This window comes from Tachyglossus aculeatus, chromosome 4 (assembly GCF_015852505.1).
Source record: "Tachyglossus aculeatus isolate mTacAcu1 chromosome 4, mTacAcu1.pri, whole genome shotgun sequence".
Lineage (NCBI taxonomy): Eukaryota > Metazoa > Chordata > Mammalia > Monotremata > Tachyglossidae > Tachyglossus > Tachyglossus aculeatus.
The window spans coordinates 39,825,012-39,844,033 of NC_052069.1; the positions used below are offsets into that span (position 1 = coordinate 39,825,012).

General features: G+C 42.6%; 1 protein-coding gene across 1 annotated transcript in view; it reads left to right on the forward strand.

Annotated features, from left to right (window-relative positions):
• Positions 1 to 19,022, forward strand: part of CLCA2 (chloride channel accessory 2) — a 65,385-nt gene that overhangs the window by 39,787 nt on the left and 6,576 nt on the right. Inside the window, exons 10-13 of the mRNA XM_038745975.1 lie at positions 1,855 to 2,079; positions 6,902 to 7,172; positions 12,015 to 12,173; positions 18,362 to 18,598. Coding sequence (XP_038601903.1) covers positions 1,855 to 2,079; positions 6,902 to 7,172; positions 12,015 to 12,173; positions 18,362 to 18,598 — 892 coding nt within the window. The remainder of the gene's footprint in view (positions 1 to 1,854; positions 2,080 to 6,901; positions 7,173 to 12,014; positions 12,174 to 18,361; positions 18,599 to 19,022) is intronic.

The following is a 19,022-nucleotide window of genomic DNA, read 5'->3' on the forward strand; positions in this document are numbered from 1 at the left end:
CTGTCTAGTATGTATATGGTTGTCTGATTTCACCCTATTTTAAATGTACTATTCTTCTCATTTATCAAAGCCATTTTGGGTTATAATCCTGTCTTCCACGGGGTTAGGTATCCCAGTTGATTTCTAAGAGAGGAGAAAGAAAATAGGGCCTACTGCTAATGAACAGTTGTCTGCCATGGGAGTACATATAAGGATAGATGAGGAAAGGAGCCAGCTAAAGCATTTTAATCGGGTCATATGAGAAAATAGTGGACTATTGTCAGACAGTGAAAAAGACCATGGTTAGATTAGGTTGGCATGTCTCTGAATGACTGGCTGACCTGGGCAATTTATTTAGTGCCAGGGCTCAAGTTAGGCTGGGATGCCAAGCTTCAGCCTGATGATGCTGGGCCATAGGATTCATTCATTCATTCGTATTTATTGAGTGATTACTGCGCACAGACCACTGTACTAAGCACTTGGAATAGTACAATATAACAACAGACACAGTCCCTAACCATAATGAGCTTACACTTTAGCGGGGGAGACAGACATAAATAAATAAATCACAGCTATGTATATAAGTGCTAAGGGGCTGGGATGGGGGATGAATAAAGGGAGCAAATCAGGGTGATGCAGAAGGGAGTGGGAGAAGAGGAAAGGAGGGCTTAGTCAGAAAAGGCCTCTTGGAGGAGGTGTGCCTTCAATAAGGCTTTGAAGTGGGGGGAGAGTAATTGTTTGAGGATTTGAGGAGGGAGGGCATTCCAGGCCAGAGAGAAGATGTAGGCGAGGGGCCAGTGGAGAGATAAACAAGATGGAGGTACAATGAGATGGTTAGCATTAGAGGAGTGAAGTTTGCGGGCTGGGTTGTGGCAGGAAAGTAGTGAGGTGAAGCAGAAGAGGGCATGCCTGCCAAGCGCTGCTTTCATTTCTACCAACCTAAGAGGTGCATCCATCCACATTCCAAAGTTCGCCTGGGAAAGCCCTTAGGGTCGTAACCGGGAAAATTCCTCAGTTCAAGGGCTTAGCTCAGGGCCTGAAATTTTGTCCTGCATAGGACTACTCATTCCCCACCTAACCCTGATAAATAATACAGTACATATTTTTATGTTCATCCACTGCAGGTGTAGAAATGCTTAATACGAGACTATTAAACATTGACGAATACCAAATCCGGGATGGGCTGGGGAATTTTATAGATTTTTCAATGTGGACTTAATGATAGTCCTTACTTCTCTTTGCTGCTCAGATCTTTAATAAAAAAAAAGGTTCAGTCTATGTCTCCCCACTGCTCAAAACCTCCACTGGTTCTCCATCCACTTTCTACAAGGCCACGTGACTTTGCACACAGTAACATAGTTCCACTGTGGGCTGGAGAGATGGCCCAGGGCCTCAGCTTCTAAGTGAACACCCAATAAGTACGAAGCTGAGTTGTGTGCCACTGGCTGGGAATGTTCTATTATTCATCTATAGAAGAAAATGTCCAAAATGAGAGGAAACTGGATTTAATAGCCTAAGGAACCCTACTAACCATTTTAAGTCAAGCCCTCAGTTTCCTGAAAACCGAAGAAGGAGTAGCACCAACTTTGGTTTTTCAATAAATCATTTTAAATCTATTTGGATAATTTAATGGGTTTTCAACATGCCTTTTCTGGTGTTAATTGTTGAGAATAAGGCATTAACTTTGAAAACACTCCCAAGGTACCTTTCTATAAAAGCTTCATTGCAGTTGAATAAAATAGTTCTGGCACTTATCTACTCTTTTTGGTTTTACTATCATTAGCCACTTTGTTAGTTGCTCCGGTGGTAAGGACAGGGGATCGGAGTATGTGTGAATTTAAAGGGGGATAATAACGTAATGCCTTTTTTCTTTAGCTTGAAAGCGTTGGTGGAATCACTAAACCCTACCATCACCTTGGGGGGACCGTGACAATTGACAGTGACGTGGGGAATAACACTGTCTTCGTAGTCACCTGGCAGACTGGTGGGCCACCTGAGATTGAAATACTTGATCCAAATGGAGAAAAATACTCCAGAGAGAATTTTGATATCAGCTCAGTTTCTCAACTAGCTTATCTTCGGATTCCAGACACTGCAACGGTAAATATAGTATAAAAATATATATTATAAAATATATATTGTTTTATTCATCTGATTAGGACTTAATTATTGACACACAACAAATTAGACAGGTTTATTTTTGTCCAGGGTTTATCTTTGGAATATAATGAACTGCAAAAAAGCAATAATAATGCGTCATCATTTTTATGTTCAGTTCTGTTTTACTCAGTGGCTAGTCTTGCTGTGTAAATTACGATATACTATAGGTAGCTACATTTTTCAATATTGGAGCTTTATGGGTCCTTATATCTCTCTTCAGCTCTGGACCTTAGGTGACCCAAGATCAAAATAACTTGTTTAAATAATCAATAAATCAATCAATAGTATTTATTGAGTGCTTACTGTATGCCGAGCATTGTACTAAGCCCTTGGGAGAGTACACTACAACAGAAATAACTTTAGATCAGCAAGGCCTAGTGGAAAGGGCACTAGATTTGGGAATCAGAGGACCTAGGTTCTAATCCTGGCTCTGCCACTCGCCTGGCTGTGTGACCTGAGGCAAGTCACTTAACTTCTCTGTGCCTCAGTTACCTCATCTTTAAAACGGGGATAAATTCCTTATTCTCCTTTCCTCTTGGACCGTGAGCCCCAGGTGGGACAGCAACTGTGTCCAATTCTGCTTATCTTATATCTACTCCAGCATTTAGTAATAATAATATTGATGGCACTTGTTAAGCACTTACTATGTGCAAAGCACTGCTCTAAGCGCTGGGGGGATACAAGGTGATCAGGTTTTCCCACGTGGGTCTCAGTCTTCATCCCCATTTTACGATGAAGTAACTGAGGCTCAGAGAAGTTAAGTGACTTGCCCAAGGTCACACAGCAGACATGTGGCAGAGTCAGGATAAGAACCCATGACCTCTGACTCCCAAGCCTGTGCTCTTGCTGCTGAGCCATGCTGCTTCTCATGCTTGACAAGTATGCACCACAAATACCACAGTTATTAAAGTAAAATCATATAATGATGAAATAGTAGTAGTAATAGTATTTATTAAATACTTACTGTGTGCAGTAATTTTGGTATTTATTAAGACCCTACTTTTGGCCAACCCCTGTACTAAGCACTGGGTTGATACAAGATGATCAGTTTAGACCTTGTTCTTGTTTTTCATGGTGCTCACGATCTAACTAGCAGGAAGAACATGTATCACATCCCCATTTTTCAGATGAGGAAACCAAGGCACAGAGAAATTAAGTGACTTCCCCAAGGTCAATCAGCAGCCAAGTGGTGGAAGCAGGGTCATCCCTTGCTGTAGCAACGTGATTGTCCCCGAAGGGCTGAATAGCCAAGTTGGCAGTAGACACTTTGAGCACTCAAGCACGGGTATCACTGGAGCACACCTTCGTGATAACCTTAAGAATGTCTTTGTATCTTTTCCTTTTGATGCTGAACTCAAAATCACACAGTTACCAAAGGATACAAAGTATCTGTAGCTTTCAGTTTTAGCCATGTTTATGATGAGTCACGTTCTTGTCCTAGGAGGAGAGGTAGGAGAAGGGCACAGTAGCAGCAGGGCATGACCCTGACATGATTCCATCAATATGATAATAAAAATAATAATGATGGCATTTATTAAGCACTTACTATGTGCAAAGCACTGTTCTAAGTGCTGGGGTTGTCCCAAGTGGGGCTCACAGTCTTAATCCCCATTTTACAGATGAGGTAACTGAGGCCCAGAGAAGTGACTTCCCCAAAAAGTCACACAGCTCACAATTGGCGGAGCCAGGATTTGAACCCATGACCTCTGACTCCAAAGCCCGGGCTCTTTCCACTGAGCCACGCTGCTTCTCTATGTCTTTGGCAACATGTTGGCATACCCCGGCCCTTTCGCAGATAATCCAGGAAAGCCTTCTGGGTGCAGGGACCTGAAAGGAATCTAGGAAGAGTGAGGTTCCATGGCAGTGAGCCACAGGAATCTCACTTCCCACCCCAAGGGTCTGAAGTAATAATAATTACAATACTAATAATTGTGGTATTTGTTACGTGCTTACCATGTGCCAGGCACTATACTAAGTAAAGGGGTGTATACGAGCAAATTGGGATGGACACAATCCCTTGTTCCACGTGGGGCTCAGCGTCTCAATCCGCATTTTACAGATGAGGTAACTGAGGCACAGAGAAGTGAAGTAGCTTGCCCAAAGCCACCCAGCAGACAAGTTCCTTCAAAGCCCTACTGAAAGCTCACCTCCTCCAGGAGGCCTTCCCAGACTGAGCCCCCTCCTTCCTCTCTCCCTCCCCCATTCCCCCGCCTTACCTCCTTCCCCTCCCCACAGCACCGTATATATGTATATACGTTTGTACATATTTATTACTCTATTTATTTTATTTGTACATATTTATTCTATTTATTTTATTTTGTTAATATGTTTTGTTTTGTTGTCTGTCTCCCCCTTCTAGACTGTGAGCCCGCTGTTGGGTAGGGACCGTCCCTAGATGTTGCCGACTTGTACTTCCCAAGTGCTTAGTACAGTGCTCTGCACACAGTAAGCGCTCAATAAATACGAATGAATGAATGAATGAAAGTGGCGGAGTCAGAATTAGAACCCATGACTTCTGACTCCCAAGTCCGTGCTCCTGCCACTAGGCCATGCTGCTCCAGGGGTGCAATCCTTAGCTCCGCATCTGGCTATTTCCCAGGAGGCCGGGACCCAGGGCATCAGCAAGGAAACCAGAGATGTGGCTTCAGCAGCGTGGCTCAGTGGAAAGAGAAAAGGTTTGGGAGTCAGAGGTCGTGGGTTCTAATCCCAGCTCTACCACTTGTCAACTGCGTGATTTGGAGCAAGTCACTTCACTTCTCTGTGCCTCAGTTTCCTCATCTGTAAAATGGGGATTAATAATAATAATAATAATTTTGAGAAGCAGCGTGGCTCAGTGGAAAGAGCATGGGCTTTGGAGTCAAAGGTCAGGGGTTCAAATCCCGGCTCTACCAATTGTCAGCTGTGTGACTTTGGGCAAGTCACTTAACTTCTCTGGGCCTCAGTTCCCTCATCTGTAAAATGGGGATTAAGACTGTGAGCCCCCCGTGGGACAACCTGATCACCTTGTAACCTCCCCAGCGCTTAGAACAGTGCTTGCACATAGTAAGTGCTTAATAAATGCCATTATTATTATTATTAGAAGAAGAATATGGTTTAAACAGAGTCCTAAACTCCAGGAGCAGCTGTGTATTCAGTGGGACTCTGGCTGACTCCTTTTGTATGTGTCTCTCCACGTAAAGAATAGAGCTGAAAAATGGCAATCCAATTAACATCATAAATTCAGATGGTCAATCTCGATCATTCAAGACTGCAAAATACCTTTTTTAATTTAGGGTATTTGTTAAGTGCTTACTATGTGCCAGGCACTGTACTAAGTGCTGGGGAAGATACACCTAATCACGTTGGACACAATTCCTATCCCACAAGAGGGTTCTCACTCTTAATCCCCATTTCACAGATGAGGTAATTTGGACATAGAGAAGTTAAGTGACTTACTCAAGGGCACACAGCAGACAAGTGGCAGAACCTGAATTAGAACCCATGACCTTCTGATTCCCAGGCCTGTGCTCTATCCACTAGGCCATACTGGGGTTCTTATTAGATTTTAAACTTACTGTGGGCAGGGAATGTGTATGCTATATTTTTCTATTGTTATATTGTACTCTCCAAAGCACTTAGTGCAGTGCTCTGCACACAGTAAGTCCTCAGAAAATATGATTGATTGATAATTCTGTTGTTTATTTGGCCCATGTAAATGGACCCTCAAATTTTTTCACTGAACCGATGATCAGACAAGTAAGAGAGTGGCGTTGTTCAGCTATTGTGGGTAATGATCTTCCAGGTGAATGTTATTATTGAAAGAAATCATTACATTCTAGAAGTAAATGTGGCAACGGAAATCATCCTTGACAAATTATTTCAGTATAGCCTAAAAGCTGTTATTATAATAATAGTATTTTTTTAAGCTCTTACTCTGTTTCAAGTACTGCGGTGGATGCAAGTTAATCAGGTCAGGCAGAGTCCATGTCCCACAGTTTAAGTAGGAGGGAGAACAGTTATTGAATCCCCATTTTACAGATAAGGAAACTGAGGAGCTGAGGAGTCAGAGGTCATGGGTTCAAATCCCCGCTCCGCCAATTGTCAGCTGTGTGACCTTGGGCAAGTCACTTTCACTTCTCTGGGCCTCAGTTCCCTCATCTGTAAAATGGGGATGAAGACAGTGAGCCCCCCCTGGGACAACCTGATCACCTTGTAACCTCCCCAGCGCTTAGAACAGTTCTTTGCACATAGTAAGCACTTAATAAATGCCATTGGTGTGAATAGTCATTCCTGGATCCTTCCCCCCCACAAATAATGCAGCGTGAGACTGGCAACCTGATGGAATATTTGTTTGCCAAATTGCTCCTTTCCACCATATCACATTCACTGTGGGCAGGGATTGTGACAACAAACTATGTTGTATTGTAGTCTCCCAATCGCTTATTAAAGTGCTCAGCACACAGTTAGCATTCAATATATATGATTGATTTTACTATTTTCTAGGCATGCTTCATTAATTCATTCAATCATATTTATTGAGCGCTTACTGTGTGCAGAGCACAGTACTAAGCGCTTATTAATAATGCAAAGCACCAACTGGGCTCAAGCTACTGACTCCTATTAGTTCCAATTTGAAGGCATGATTTTAGCCATCTGTTTGGGAGCTATTTAGTTTAAATCTGCGCCTGTAAATTACCAAATTTATGTTCCAGTTGTAAATGGCTACAAACAGTAATGGATAGAACTGTATTATTTTCAAAATCATATGAACTTTGTTTTTCAGGCCGGGCACTGGACTTATATGATGAATAATACCAACGATTTCTCTCAAGCTCTAAAAATCACAGTGATATCTCGGGCTTCAGATTCCATCACATCCCCAGCAACTGTGAAAGCCCAAGTGAATAAAGATGTCACCCATTTTCCCCATCCGGTGATTATTTATGCAGATGTTAGACAAGGATATTATCCTATCCTGGTAGCCAATGTGACGGCCATTATTGAAACAGAATCTGGAGACCCAGTTTCCTTGGAACTTTTCGATGATGGGGCAGGTAATGAGATATAGTGTGGAAATTTAAAATGATATCGCATGCTTCCACATCCATCTTATTGTATATGCTTGATTTGAGGAATTAACAGTGAGTCCATCTTTAAATAATAATAATAATGGTTGCATGTATTAATTCCTTAACAGGTGTTCCGATCTGTTGTGTTGTACTCTCCCAGGTGCTTAGTACAGTGCTCTGCACACAGTAAGCACTCAGTAAATTCATTCATTCAATCGTATTTATTGAGCACTTACTGTGTGCAGAGCACTGTACTAAGCACTTGGTAAGTACAAGTTGGCAACATATAGAGATGGTACCTACCCAACAGTGGGCTCACAGTCTAGAAGGGGGGAATATAATGGGTTGATTGATCAGGCACAATCCCTGTCCTACTTGAGCTTACAGCCTAAGGGAGAAGAACAAGTATTTAATCCCAATTTTACAGATGAGGAGACTGCTGCACAGACAAATTAAGTGACCTCCACAAGGCTACACAGTGGACAAGTGGTGAAACTGGACTAGAACCCAGGCCTCATGGCTCCCTAGCCCCCGTTCTTTCCACTAGACCCCACTGAGTTCTCCATTTTTAACTGCAGTTTTTTATTTATTCTAGACCTGGTAAACTCATGCAGCTTTTGACCTTGAGGAGGTTTGGATATCCATTGAGCATAGATACTTACCTGAAAGTCGACACATCATTTTTTTTAATATAGTTTCATTAGTCTCTTCTTCCATTTCCATTTCCCAGACAATTTCCACATTTTGTCTCCTCAGGAGGACAGTCCCCGTGTGTGTGTATACTGTTATGCTAACATTTCCTTAGGATTATATTATATCCATGGGTGGATTACAGTAGGAACCATGAGAACAAAACTAAAGAATTATGATATTTGTTAAATTCTTACTATGTGCCAATCCCTGAAGCAGATACAATAGTTGCCACGCATGGGGTTCACAGTCTAAGGGAGGTGGGGAAAAGACAGGTGGGGATACTGAGGCAAAGACACATTAAAGGGCCTTCTGAAGGTTACCTGGCAAGTGGGCAAGTATCAAAGCTGGGATTAAAACCCAGTACTCCAGAAACCTGGGCCTGTGTTCTTTCTACTAGACCACACTGCTTCTCTTGCTAAATGGTTAAGTGTTGTCTAATAATAATAATAATAATGATGATGGTATTTGTAAAGTGCTTACTATGTGCCAAGCACTGTTCTAAGTGCTGAGGTAGATACAAGGTTTTCCCACATGGGGCTCACAGTCTTAATCCCCATTTAACAGATGAGGTAACTGAGGCACAGAGAAGTTATGTGGCTTGCCCAAGGTCACAAAGCAGACAAGTGGCAGAGCCGGAATTAGAACCCATATCCTCTGCCTCCAAAGCCAGTGCTCTTTCCACTGTGCCCTGCTGCTTCTCCCCAAACAGGTCCGGGGCTCTCACGTAATCAGTGGCATTTATTGAGTGCTTATTGTATGCTAAGTGCTTGGAAGAGTTCAGTATTACAGAGCCCCATCACCAACTTATAGTCTTACTCTTGCTGATGCTCTCAGAGAACCACCATTCCTGTGGTTCTGTCTGCAGGCCTTTGGTAGCAGCATGGCATAGTAGATAGAGCACTGGCCTGGCCTAGTCAGAAGGTCATGGGTTCTAATCCTGGCTTGGGCATGTCATTTCACTTCTCTGGGCCTCAGTTACCTCATCTGTAAAATGAGGATTGAGACTGTGAGCCCCACGCGGGACAGGGACGGTGTCCAACCCGATTTGTTTGTATCCACCCCGGCCTTTAGTACAGAACATGGCACATAGTAAGTGCTTAACAAATACTATTATTACTGTTATCATTATTACTGGATTTCATCGGCAACAGCTGAGTCAGTCCCCAAAGGCTGTGCACACCCTTGCCAGAGACAGATTCTAATGAGATCTTACTCTGAGAGAGGGGTTTCAGGGAGAGGGTGCCAGCTAGAGCTCAGCAACTGGAGCATGGTATAGGATGTTCATGAGAAACACATTCCCTTCTACTTCACTGCTGAGGAAAACCAGTGCATGTTCAATGCAACCCAGCAGTTTGGCCTAGTGAGTAGAGCATAGGCCTTGGAGTCATAAGGACCTGGGATCTAATCTCTGCTCTGCCACTTGTCTGCTGTGTGACCTTGGGCAGGTCACTTCACTTCCATGGGCCTCAGTTACCTTATCTGGAAAATGGGGATTAAAGAGTGGGAGCCCCATGTGGGACAGGGACTGTATCCAACCTGATTAACTTGTATCTAGAAGCGTGCTCGTCACATAGTAAGCACTGAGCAAGTATCACACTTATTATCAATCAATCAATGGCATTTATTGAGTGCTTACGGTGTGCAGAGCATTGTAGTAAGCGCTTGGGAGAACAGAACACAATAGAATACAACAGGTCCCTGCCTATCATGCGCTTACAGTCCAAAGGAATAAGAGTTCTTGTGGGCAGGGAACATGCCTACCAACTCTGTAGTATTTTACTCTCCCAAGCACTTAATACAGGACTCTGAAAACAGTAAGCCTTCAATAAATATCAAACAGTCAATTGTATTGATTGAGCACTTACTATGTGCAGAGAATTGTACTAAGCACTTGGTAGAGTACAATACCAGTGATTGATTGATTTTAAGTGAAGACGTTCCTTTATTTGATGTTTTTCTCAAGGAAGACAGATCCCTGAAGGGACTAGAGACTATTTGAGTTTCATATCATGGGGATAAGAAGGTAATGACCAGGAGAATAAGAGACCTTCATAAGTGTTCTTACTCCTTCCTCTTAGACATAAGCCCCGTGTGGAGCAGGGGCTGTATCCTATCTGCTTAGATTGTATCCACTCCAACATTTAGTACAAAGCTTGTCTCATCATAAATGCTTAAATTCCACAATTATTAATTCATTTAATCATTAGATAATCCATCTCTAAAAAGCTGCACATATGGAGAAGCAGCGTGGCCCAGTGGAAAGAGCCTGGGCTTTGGCGTCAGAGGTCATGGGTTCAAATCCTGACTCCCCCACTTGTCAGCTGTGTGACTTTGAGCAAGTCACTTCACTTCTCTGCACCTCAGTTACCTCATCTGTAAAATTGGAATTAAGACTGTGAGCCCCCCATGGGACACTGATCACCTTGTAACCTCCCCAGCACGTAGAACAGTGCTTTGCCCATAGTAAGTGCTTAATAAATGCTATCATTATTATTATTGTATAATTTGCTCCTCTCAGAGTGACCCTCCTTTGAGTGCTAGGGAAAATGGCACCTCATCCTCCAAACCCAAGAAGTCACAGGTTCAGATTATGATGGCTAGCTCTGATGGAGAAATGTTCATCCTGTGAATCATATGAATCTAATTTATTGAAAGTTTACTGTGTGTAGAGCACTGTACTAAGTGCTTGTGGGAGTACCATATACCCAGGTTGGTAGTCACATTCCTTGCCCACATCAATCTTACAGTTTAGAGAAGGATCCCAAGGCAAGTCAGAATGTCCCAGGGGTTCTTCTAACCCAACCAGAATGACTCTATGTCATCCTGATCTTTCAGGATTACCACAAACTGGAACAAATACTCCAGACTCACACCAGGCTTGATCAGAAGCACTGTGGCCTAGGGATACAGCACAGCCTTAAGAATAATAATAATAATGGTATTTGTTAAATGCTTATTATGTGCCAAGCACTGTTCTAGATACAAGATCATCAGATTGTCCCATATGGGGCTCACAGTCTTCATCCGCATTTTACAGTTGAGGTAACTGAGGCACAGAGAAGTTAAGCGACTTGGCTTGAGAGTCGGAAGAACCCAGTTTCTAATCCCGGATCTGCCACTGGTCTGCTGTGTAACCTTGGGCAAGTCACTTCACTTCTCTGAGCCTCAGTTACCTCAAACATAAAATGGGGATTAAATACATGAGAGCTCCATGTGGGACAGGGACTGCGTCCAACCTGATCAATTTATATCTACCCCGGTGCTTAGCACAGTGCTTGGCACATAGTTAGCCCTTAACAAGTACCATAATTACCATTATTACTATTATCAGTACTCCAGGGTTGGATCATAACTGAATCAAAATAGTAGTCATGGATCCACTTAGTCTGGCTTTAGTACAGTGCTTGGCAACATAGCAATCGCACTTAACAAATACCATAATTATCCCTATTAACAGGTTTGGGTCCCATATCGCTCAGAAACATTGTCCAGAAAATAGGAAGTGTCCAGGCAGAAGGAGAAGCAGTCAGAGATTTGCATACTCCATCAAGCATTTAATTAGCCCTTGCCCAGAATTTGGTGCTATACCTAGTTGCATGTGTCCAGAAAACACAAACAATAATAATTGTAATAATAATGATCCAACGTGTACTTCCCAAGTGCTTAGTACAGTGCTTTGCACACAGTAAGAGCTCAATAAATACGATTGAATGAATGAATGATGGTATTTGTTAAGCGCTTAATATGTGTCAAGCACTGTTCTAAGAGCTGGAATAGATACAAGCTAATCAGGTTGGACACAGTCCCTGTCTAACATGGGGCTCACAGTCTTAATCCCCATTTTATGATGAGGTAACTGAGGCCCAGAGAAGTGAGATGGCTTACCCAAGGTCACCCAGCAGATAAGCAACAGAGACAGAATTAGAACCCAGGTCCTTCTGATTCCCAGGTCTGTGCTCTATCCACTAGGCCACATGCTGGAAACTCCCTAAAGGCAGGAATCGGGCCTTATTTGAACACGGCATCACTAGTGCAGTGTCGCAAACTCTGAGCATGCCCAACCAATATGGGGGGATGATGCTGGTAGAGTATGGTATTTTCTTTTAGTTAAATTTTTCTGTTTTTCCTGTACAGGTGCTGATGTTGCCCAAAATGATGGCATTTACTCAAGATACTTTTTCTCCTTTGCTGGGACTGGTAGACACAGCTTGAAAGTGCACGTCCTCAGGAGGAGGACAGCATATTCTACGGCAGGGAGCTGGGCTATGTATGTTCCTGGTCACATAACGAATGGTGAGAGACTGATTAGTGTAATCTGAATGACTGCTCACATGAGTCAAATGTGTCTCATGATTATTCTAAGTGGACGAATGGATTCAGGGAAAAATCCCCAAATCTCAAGGAAACTGCGGCTAGAGCAAGGGCCAGGGAATCAGTAGGACTTGGGTTTTAATCCCAGCTCCATTATTTGTATACTATGTGACCTTGGACAAGTCACTTAATTTCTCTGGGCCTCAGTTTCCTCATCTGTAAAATGGGGATTAATATTGTGAGCCCCATGTGGGGCAGGGACCGTGTCCAAACTGATTAGCTGGTATTTACCCCAGCACCTAGTACAGTACTGGAGCATAGTAAGCACTTAACAGATATATCCCCATCGCCACTGGAAAAAGAAAAAAAAAAGATTAGAATACTGTGACTCTAAGGCTGAGTTATATAGACGACTAATTCTGCATTATCCTTCAAGACTTAAAGCTCCTTGTCACCAACATATTTACCAACTCTGTTGTACTGCATGCTCCCAACTGATTGGTACAGTGCTCTACACACAGTAAACACTCAGTAAATACTGCTGATAACCCCGGTGATGAAAGGTTAAAAGAACATGAAAAATTGTGATTTCAAATGCACCCCAAATCTCAGCTTCTTCCCACCAAACCTTGTCCATATTACCCAGAGCACGAGTTTGGGAGTCAGAGGTCTTGAATTCTAATCCCAGCCATTTAGCCGATGTGTGACTTTGGGCAAGTCACTTAACTTCTCTGTGCCTCAGTTACCTCTTCTGTTAAATGGGGATTAAAACTGTGAGCTCCACGTGGCACAACCTGATTATCTTGTATCTAACCCAGCACTTAGAACATTGCTTGGCACATAGTAAGCACTTAAAAACCATTATTATCACCCTACAAATAGCAAATTTGATTGGAATCGAATCACCTCGTTATTCTGCCTGGCTGTTCCCAAGGTGATGGTACAAACCAAAGGTCCACTTCACAGTGGCCAATGTCTGGGCAGTCAAAAGGAGAAGTAGTCAGAGAAATGGATAATCCACCAAAGCACTTCATCAGCCCTGGCCCAAGATAGAGTACTTATTGTGACCAGGGAACACATCTACCAACTGTGTTATATTGAGCTCTCCCAAGCACTTAGTACAGTGCCCTGCGCACAATAAATACCATTGGTTGATTGTGATTTCTACTTGCAGGGCTGGATTAATGCAGGGGTTCAAAAGGTTTAAAGCGCAGTGCCCGGGGCTGAAGAGGGTCTCAGCCAATCTCCAAAATCATCTCCCTTTTTGATCTAACCAACATAGCCGCTGCTTGGGGCATTGTGAAAATGGTGCTCTTTTTAAAACAGCTATGGCAAGGCAGCCTGCCCTGACACGTTTGGATCGGAAAGGGGAGGATGCCCTTGAAATTTCAGGGAATGGGGCAACAAGAGAGAGGTGTGACCCCAGGAGCACCTTTAAAATCCAAATGATCTCAACCTCTTCTCAGTTAGCTGAGGGGACAGTGATGAACACAAATAGGTATGACTCACTGGCGTGCATCATGTCTCAGGCTCTTCATCTCGCCAGAGGAATCTTGTTGAATCTTGTTGGGAGAATTCACTAAGATGATCGGGAATTAAAAGGGAAAAACTTATTTGATTTTTAAGCAGGTGGCACTTTTTTTTTACTCAACAGCCCTTGTAGGGGCTCCCTGTGACTGAGGGGAAGAGGAAAAGAATTCCAACCATCCTGCTTCCTCTCCCATCCCCAAATCCACCTTTGCTTTTGAAAGAGCAAGCACTAAGGCTGAAAGGTAGGAAGGGAGGAGAAGCACATCAGGAAATAACACCTGATTGTTGCTCGGGTCCTCTTGACTATCAGCCCATCTATCAGTGGTATTTATGTACAGAGCACTGGACTAAGTGTGTGGGAGAATAAAATACAACAGTATTAGCGGACAGGTTCCCAGCCCATAATGAGCCTGTCTTGTCTTATGCTGTCGAGTTGTCTCCGACTCATAGCGACTTCTTGGACACATCTCTCCTAGAATGCCCCAAGCCCACCTGCAATCATTCTGGTATTGTATCCGTAGAGTTTTCTTGGTAAAAATACAGAAGGGGTTTATGGATCACCTCCTTCTGCACAGTAAACTCGAGTCCCTGCCCTCGACTCTCTCCCATGCCTCTGCTGCCCAGCACAGGTGAATTTTGACTTGTAACAGATAGCCTTTCACTCGCTAACCACTGCCCAAGTTAGGAATGGAATGGGTAGGCCTCTGCTTGATTCTCCCTTTCCCAACCATAAAAACGGCCTCCTGAACCCACGTCCCGAGACTATTCCCGGATTCCCTTACAATTCTGCTGCTATTCTGTCTGGTAGCATGCTTAGCAAAGATCATGTGATGGGGGCGGGGTGGAGGGGGGCACTAAATAAGCCAGGTCAAGGCCCCTATTTCAGTTACTACACCCTTGCCTAGTTCCTTGAGTCATTTTGAATGTGTCCCTCATGTTGGCTACTACCTAGCTAAAGGAAAAGAGGTATGTACATCCAATAATTTCCCCATCACGCAGGGGTGGGGGAAGAGTAATTTATGGTAAAGGAAGATAGCCCTACCCTTTAAGTCTCTTTGCTGGCATCAGACCATAAAGGCACACCTTTGGCGTTTCTCCAAGGTTTTATGCAGAGGTTTAGAGATAGTCTTTTCCCTCCCCACCCACAGTAACTGTGAGCCTCCGCATTCCGGTAAATCTTATGACATGTCCTGGTCACAGGCCACAGCAGGTGGTTGGGGATAGAGTGAGCCAGGAGGCAGGGCATATGTCCACAACACATGAGAAGCAGCTTGGCTTAGTAGAAAGAGCACAGGCCTAGGACTTGGAGGATCTGGGTTATAATAATAATAATAATAATAATAATAATAATAATAATAATAATAATAATAATAACGGCATTTATTAAGCACTTACTATGTGCAAAACACTGTTTTAAGCACTGAGAGATTACAAGGTGATCAGGTTGTCCCACGGGGGGCTCACAGTCTTAATCCCCATTTTACATATGAGGTAACTGAGGCACAGAGAAGTGACTTGCCCAAAGTCACAGAGTTGACGATTGGTGGAGCTGGGATTTGAACCCATGACCTCTGACTCCAAAGCCCATGCTGTTTCCACTGAGCCACCCTGCTTCTCTAAGACCAGCTCTGCCACTTGTCCTTGGGCACTTGACCTTGGGCAAGCCACTTCACTTCTCTGGGCCTCAGTGACCTCATCTGTAAAATGGGGATTGAGACTGTGAGCCCTATGTGAGACAGGAACTCTGTCCAACCTTATTTGCTTGTATCCACCTCAGCACTGATTAGAGTGCCTGGTACATAGTAAGCACTTAACAAATGTCATAATCATTATTATCATTATGTACCATAATTATTATTATAGTTGGGTAGACATTCTCTCCATAGCCCAGTCGGGGATAAACAATCAGTGGCATTTATTGAGTGCTTACGATGTACTGAGCACTGTACTAAGCACTTGGCACTGTGCAATACAACAAGAGGGAAAAAGTTACCAAGGAAAGATCAAATCCCTTAGAAATGCAGTTTAAATATGAACTTCACTGTTGGGTCATTTTATCCTATTTTAAAATATTTCTCATGAGGTTCTTCATTAATTCCCAAGCTAATTTACATTATGAGAATGATTCTAAAGACAAAAACTATGACACAACAGGATATTTCACTTATTTATGGATTTTGCCTTATATGGAGCTTAGATTATTTGAGTGATTTTTGAAAGACAATCCAAACTGTTTGCTAGACTGCTTCTTGGCATTTTGGGTCACAAGTGGTTGCTGGGCCAAATTAAAAAATCTGAATTTCTTTAAAATTAAGGCAAATACACTTGAGAGACCATTGCTGCAACTGTGTAGATGGGTAACTCATAGGGGTTTGGATACTTTTTTGCAATTAGTAAAAGTAATTTCAAGGAAGGTTTAAAATAACAGATGTTAATCAATCAATCGCTGGTATTTTTGAGCACTTACTGTGGCCAGAGCACTGTATTAAGTGTTTGGGAAAGTACAATAGATTGTCAAGATGTCATTAGCTCCAGCCCCTTGATTTCTGACAGATGAATGCCTATAACATCAATCAAATTTCTAGGCATTTACTGGGCAGAACACTGAACTAAGATCTTGGGAGAATACAACAGTATCGGCAGAAACATTTACTGACCACAGTGAGCTTACAGTCTATAGGAGGAGACAGACAATAATAAATAAATTATAGATATGTACATAAGTGGTGTGGGACTGAGAGGGGTGAATAACGGATATATCCAAGAACGATGGTAACTCTTTCTTTTATGAAGAGCTCTACTTCTTACAGTAGTACTCTTTCAGTGTTAAATCTCCATCAGTCAGGAAACTCTCCTAAAATTTCATTTCCTTTAGGAAACCTCCCTTGATTAGTCATTCATTCAATGGTATTTATTGAGCACTTACTGTGGGCAATGCACTAGTATTCAGTAACTAGTTGTGACTCTAAGCATTAATAGGTTTCATTTGTTTTCAACTTTTCACCCTGATAATAATAATAATAATTAACAATGGTAGTTTTTAAACACTTACTACATACCAAACACTATACTAAGCACTTGGGAAGATACAAGATAGTCAGGTCCCTCATAGGGCTCACAGCCTAAGTAGGAGGGAGAACAGGTATTGATTGACTCCCCAATTTGCAGATGAGGGAACTGAGGCACAGAGAAGTGAAGTGACTTGCCCAAGGCCACACAACAGGCAAGCAACAGAATTAACATTAGAACCCACATCCTGTGCCTTTTCCACTAGGTCTCACTGCTTCTCTACATTTGAACTACTTCTTGCCATATCCTTTTTTTTTCATCTTGCTCTCACTCCTTGTAAGTAAATTTAGACTCTCTCTACTCATTCATTCATTCTTTCATTCTATCGTACTCACATCAGATTGTTAGCTTCTGGAAGATGTTGCTTCTGTTAAAGTCTACCAAGTAGTTAGTGTAGTGTTCTGCACTCAGTAGGTGCTTAATAAATACCATCATTGATGATGAAGATCGGCTTCTAGTGTCTTCACTAGCTGTCTCTGTTTTACATAATGGCTCTCCTCATCTGCTATTCCCCTGTTGGCATGCTTTGCGCCTACTACACCCACCTCCAGCTGTACCTCGTTCTCATCTCCCCTGCCTCTGACCCTTTCCTCTCTCTTTCAATTCCCCCAGACAGGATTTTCCCTTACCCCCTCAACTTTAGTCTTTCCCAACTTCAAAGCCCTCCTGGAATCCCATCACTTCTTCAAACCCTTATCTACTAATTAATCCTTCTCTTTTAATTATCAGCATCCTGAATTTTCTTATCCATCAGCTAAATGAGAGAAGTTCAAAGACTTGCCCAAGGTCACACTACAGGAAAGTGGTGGAGCCAGGGCTGGAATGCATGTCCTCTTACTCCCACGCCCATGCTCTTTTCACTCTCCACAACATTTGGACAAGTCAGCAGCGACTTGTACTTTTCTGGTCTCTTGGTCCCATTGATGGTTCATTTTCATATTATTTTCACCAATATGGCTACACTAAAGGTATAAAAGAGCAATTTATTGGTGACTTTTTATACTCAGACTATGCAAAAGGCAACTAAGAAGAAGCAGCACGTCCTAGCAGATGGGGCACGGGCCTGGACATCAGAAGGATCTGGGATTCTAATCCCAATCCAGCTACTTGTCTGCTGTGTGACCTTGAGCAAGTCACTGAACTTCTCTGTGCCTCCGTTATCTCATCTGTAAAACAGGGATTGGCCTAGTGAATAGAGCACGAACCTGAGAGTCAAAAAACATGGGTTCTAATCCGGCTCCTCCACTTGTCTGCTGTGTGATTTTAGGGCAGGTCATTTCACTTCTCCGTGCCTCAGTTACCTCATCCATAAAATGGTGACCAGGACTGTGAGCCCCATGTGGGACAGGAACTGTGTCCAAACTGATTAGCCTGTATCAACCCCAGCATTTAGTCCTTGGCAAATAGTAAGAGCTTAAAAATACCATCATCATCATGTGGGACAGGGACTGTGCTCAACCTGATTAGGTTGTATCTACTACAGTGCAGTTCCTGCCACATAGTAAGTGATTAACAAATACCACCAAAATTTTAAAGAACAACAAGTCTAAATGCTCTATTTTGTGTTTTAGGAAATATTCAGATGAATGCTCCAAAATTATCAATGAGTGACCACAATGTTCCAGTACAAAAATGGGGCATCAGTCGAACAGCTTCAGGAGGCTCTTTCTCAGTCTTGGAAGTTCCAATTGGTCACTATTCAGATGTGTTCCCTCCCTGTAAAATTATCGACTTGGAAGCTGATAAGGAAGAAGACTCAGTTATCTTATCATGGACAGCACCCGGTGATGATTTTGATCAAGGCCAAGGTATGTTTGTTTATCCTAATTACTCTTCTTCTTTTGAGACTTGATTTGCTTGTATCCACCCCAGAACTCAGTTCAGTGCCTGGCACATGGTAAGCACTTAACAAATACCATCATGACCCTCATGAGGTGGAGTCGATAATTCAAAATAGTCTTGTGAATCAATGTTCCAGTCTTCCTCCAAACATTAAATATAGCACATAGCATGATGCAGAAAATCCAGCTTTAGGACAAGAATTATCTCATTAATTTATAACCACATTCTCAGAGTGAGTAAACTGGTTTCTTGTATCTAGTTTTAGAGCTTCTTCCTAAAGTTTTTCTGAGTTTTTTATTTTTGTCTAAAAGCCAAGAAAGCCATCTCTGGTGTGGCTACTCTAAAAAGAGCAAGAATGAATATAAATAATAATAATAATAATAATGATAA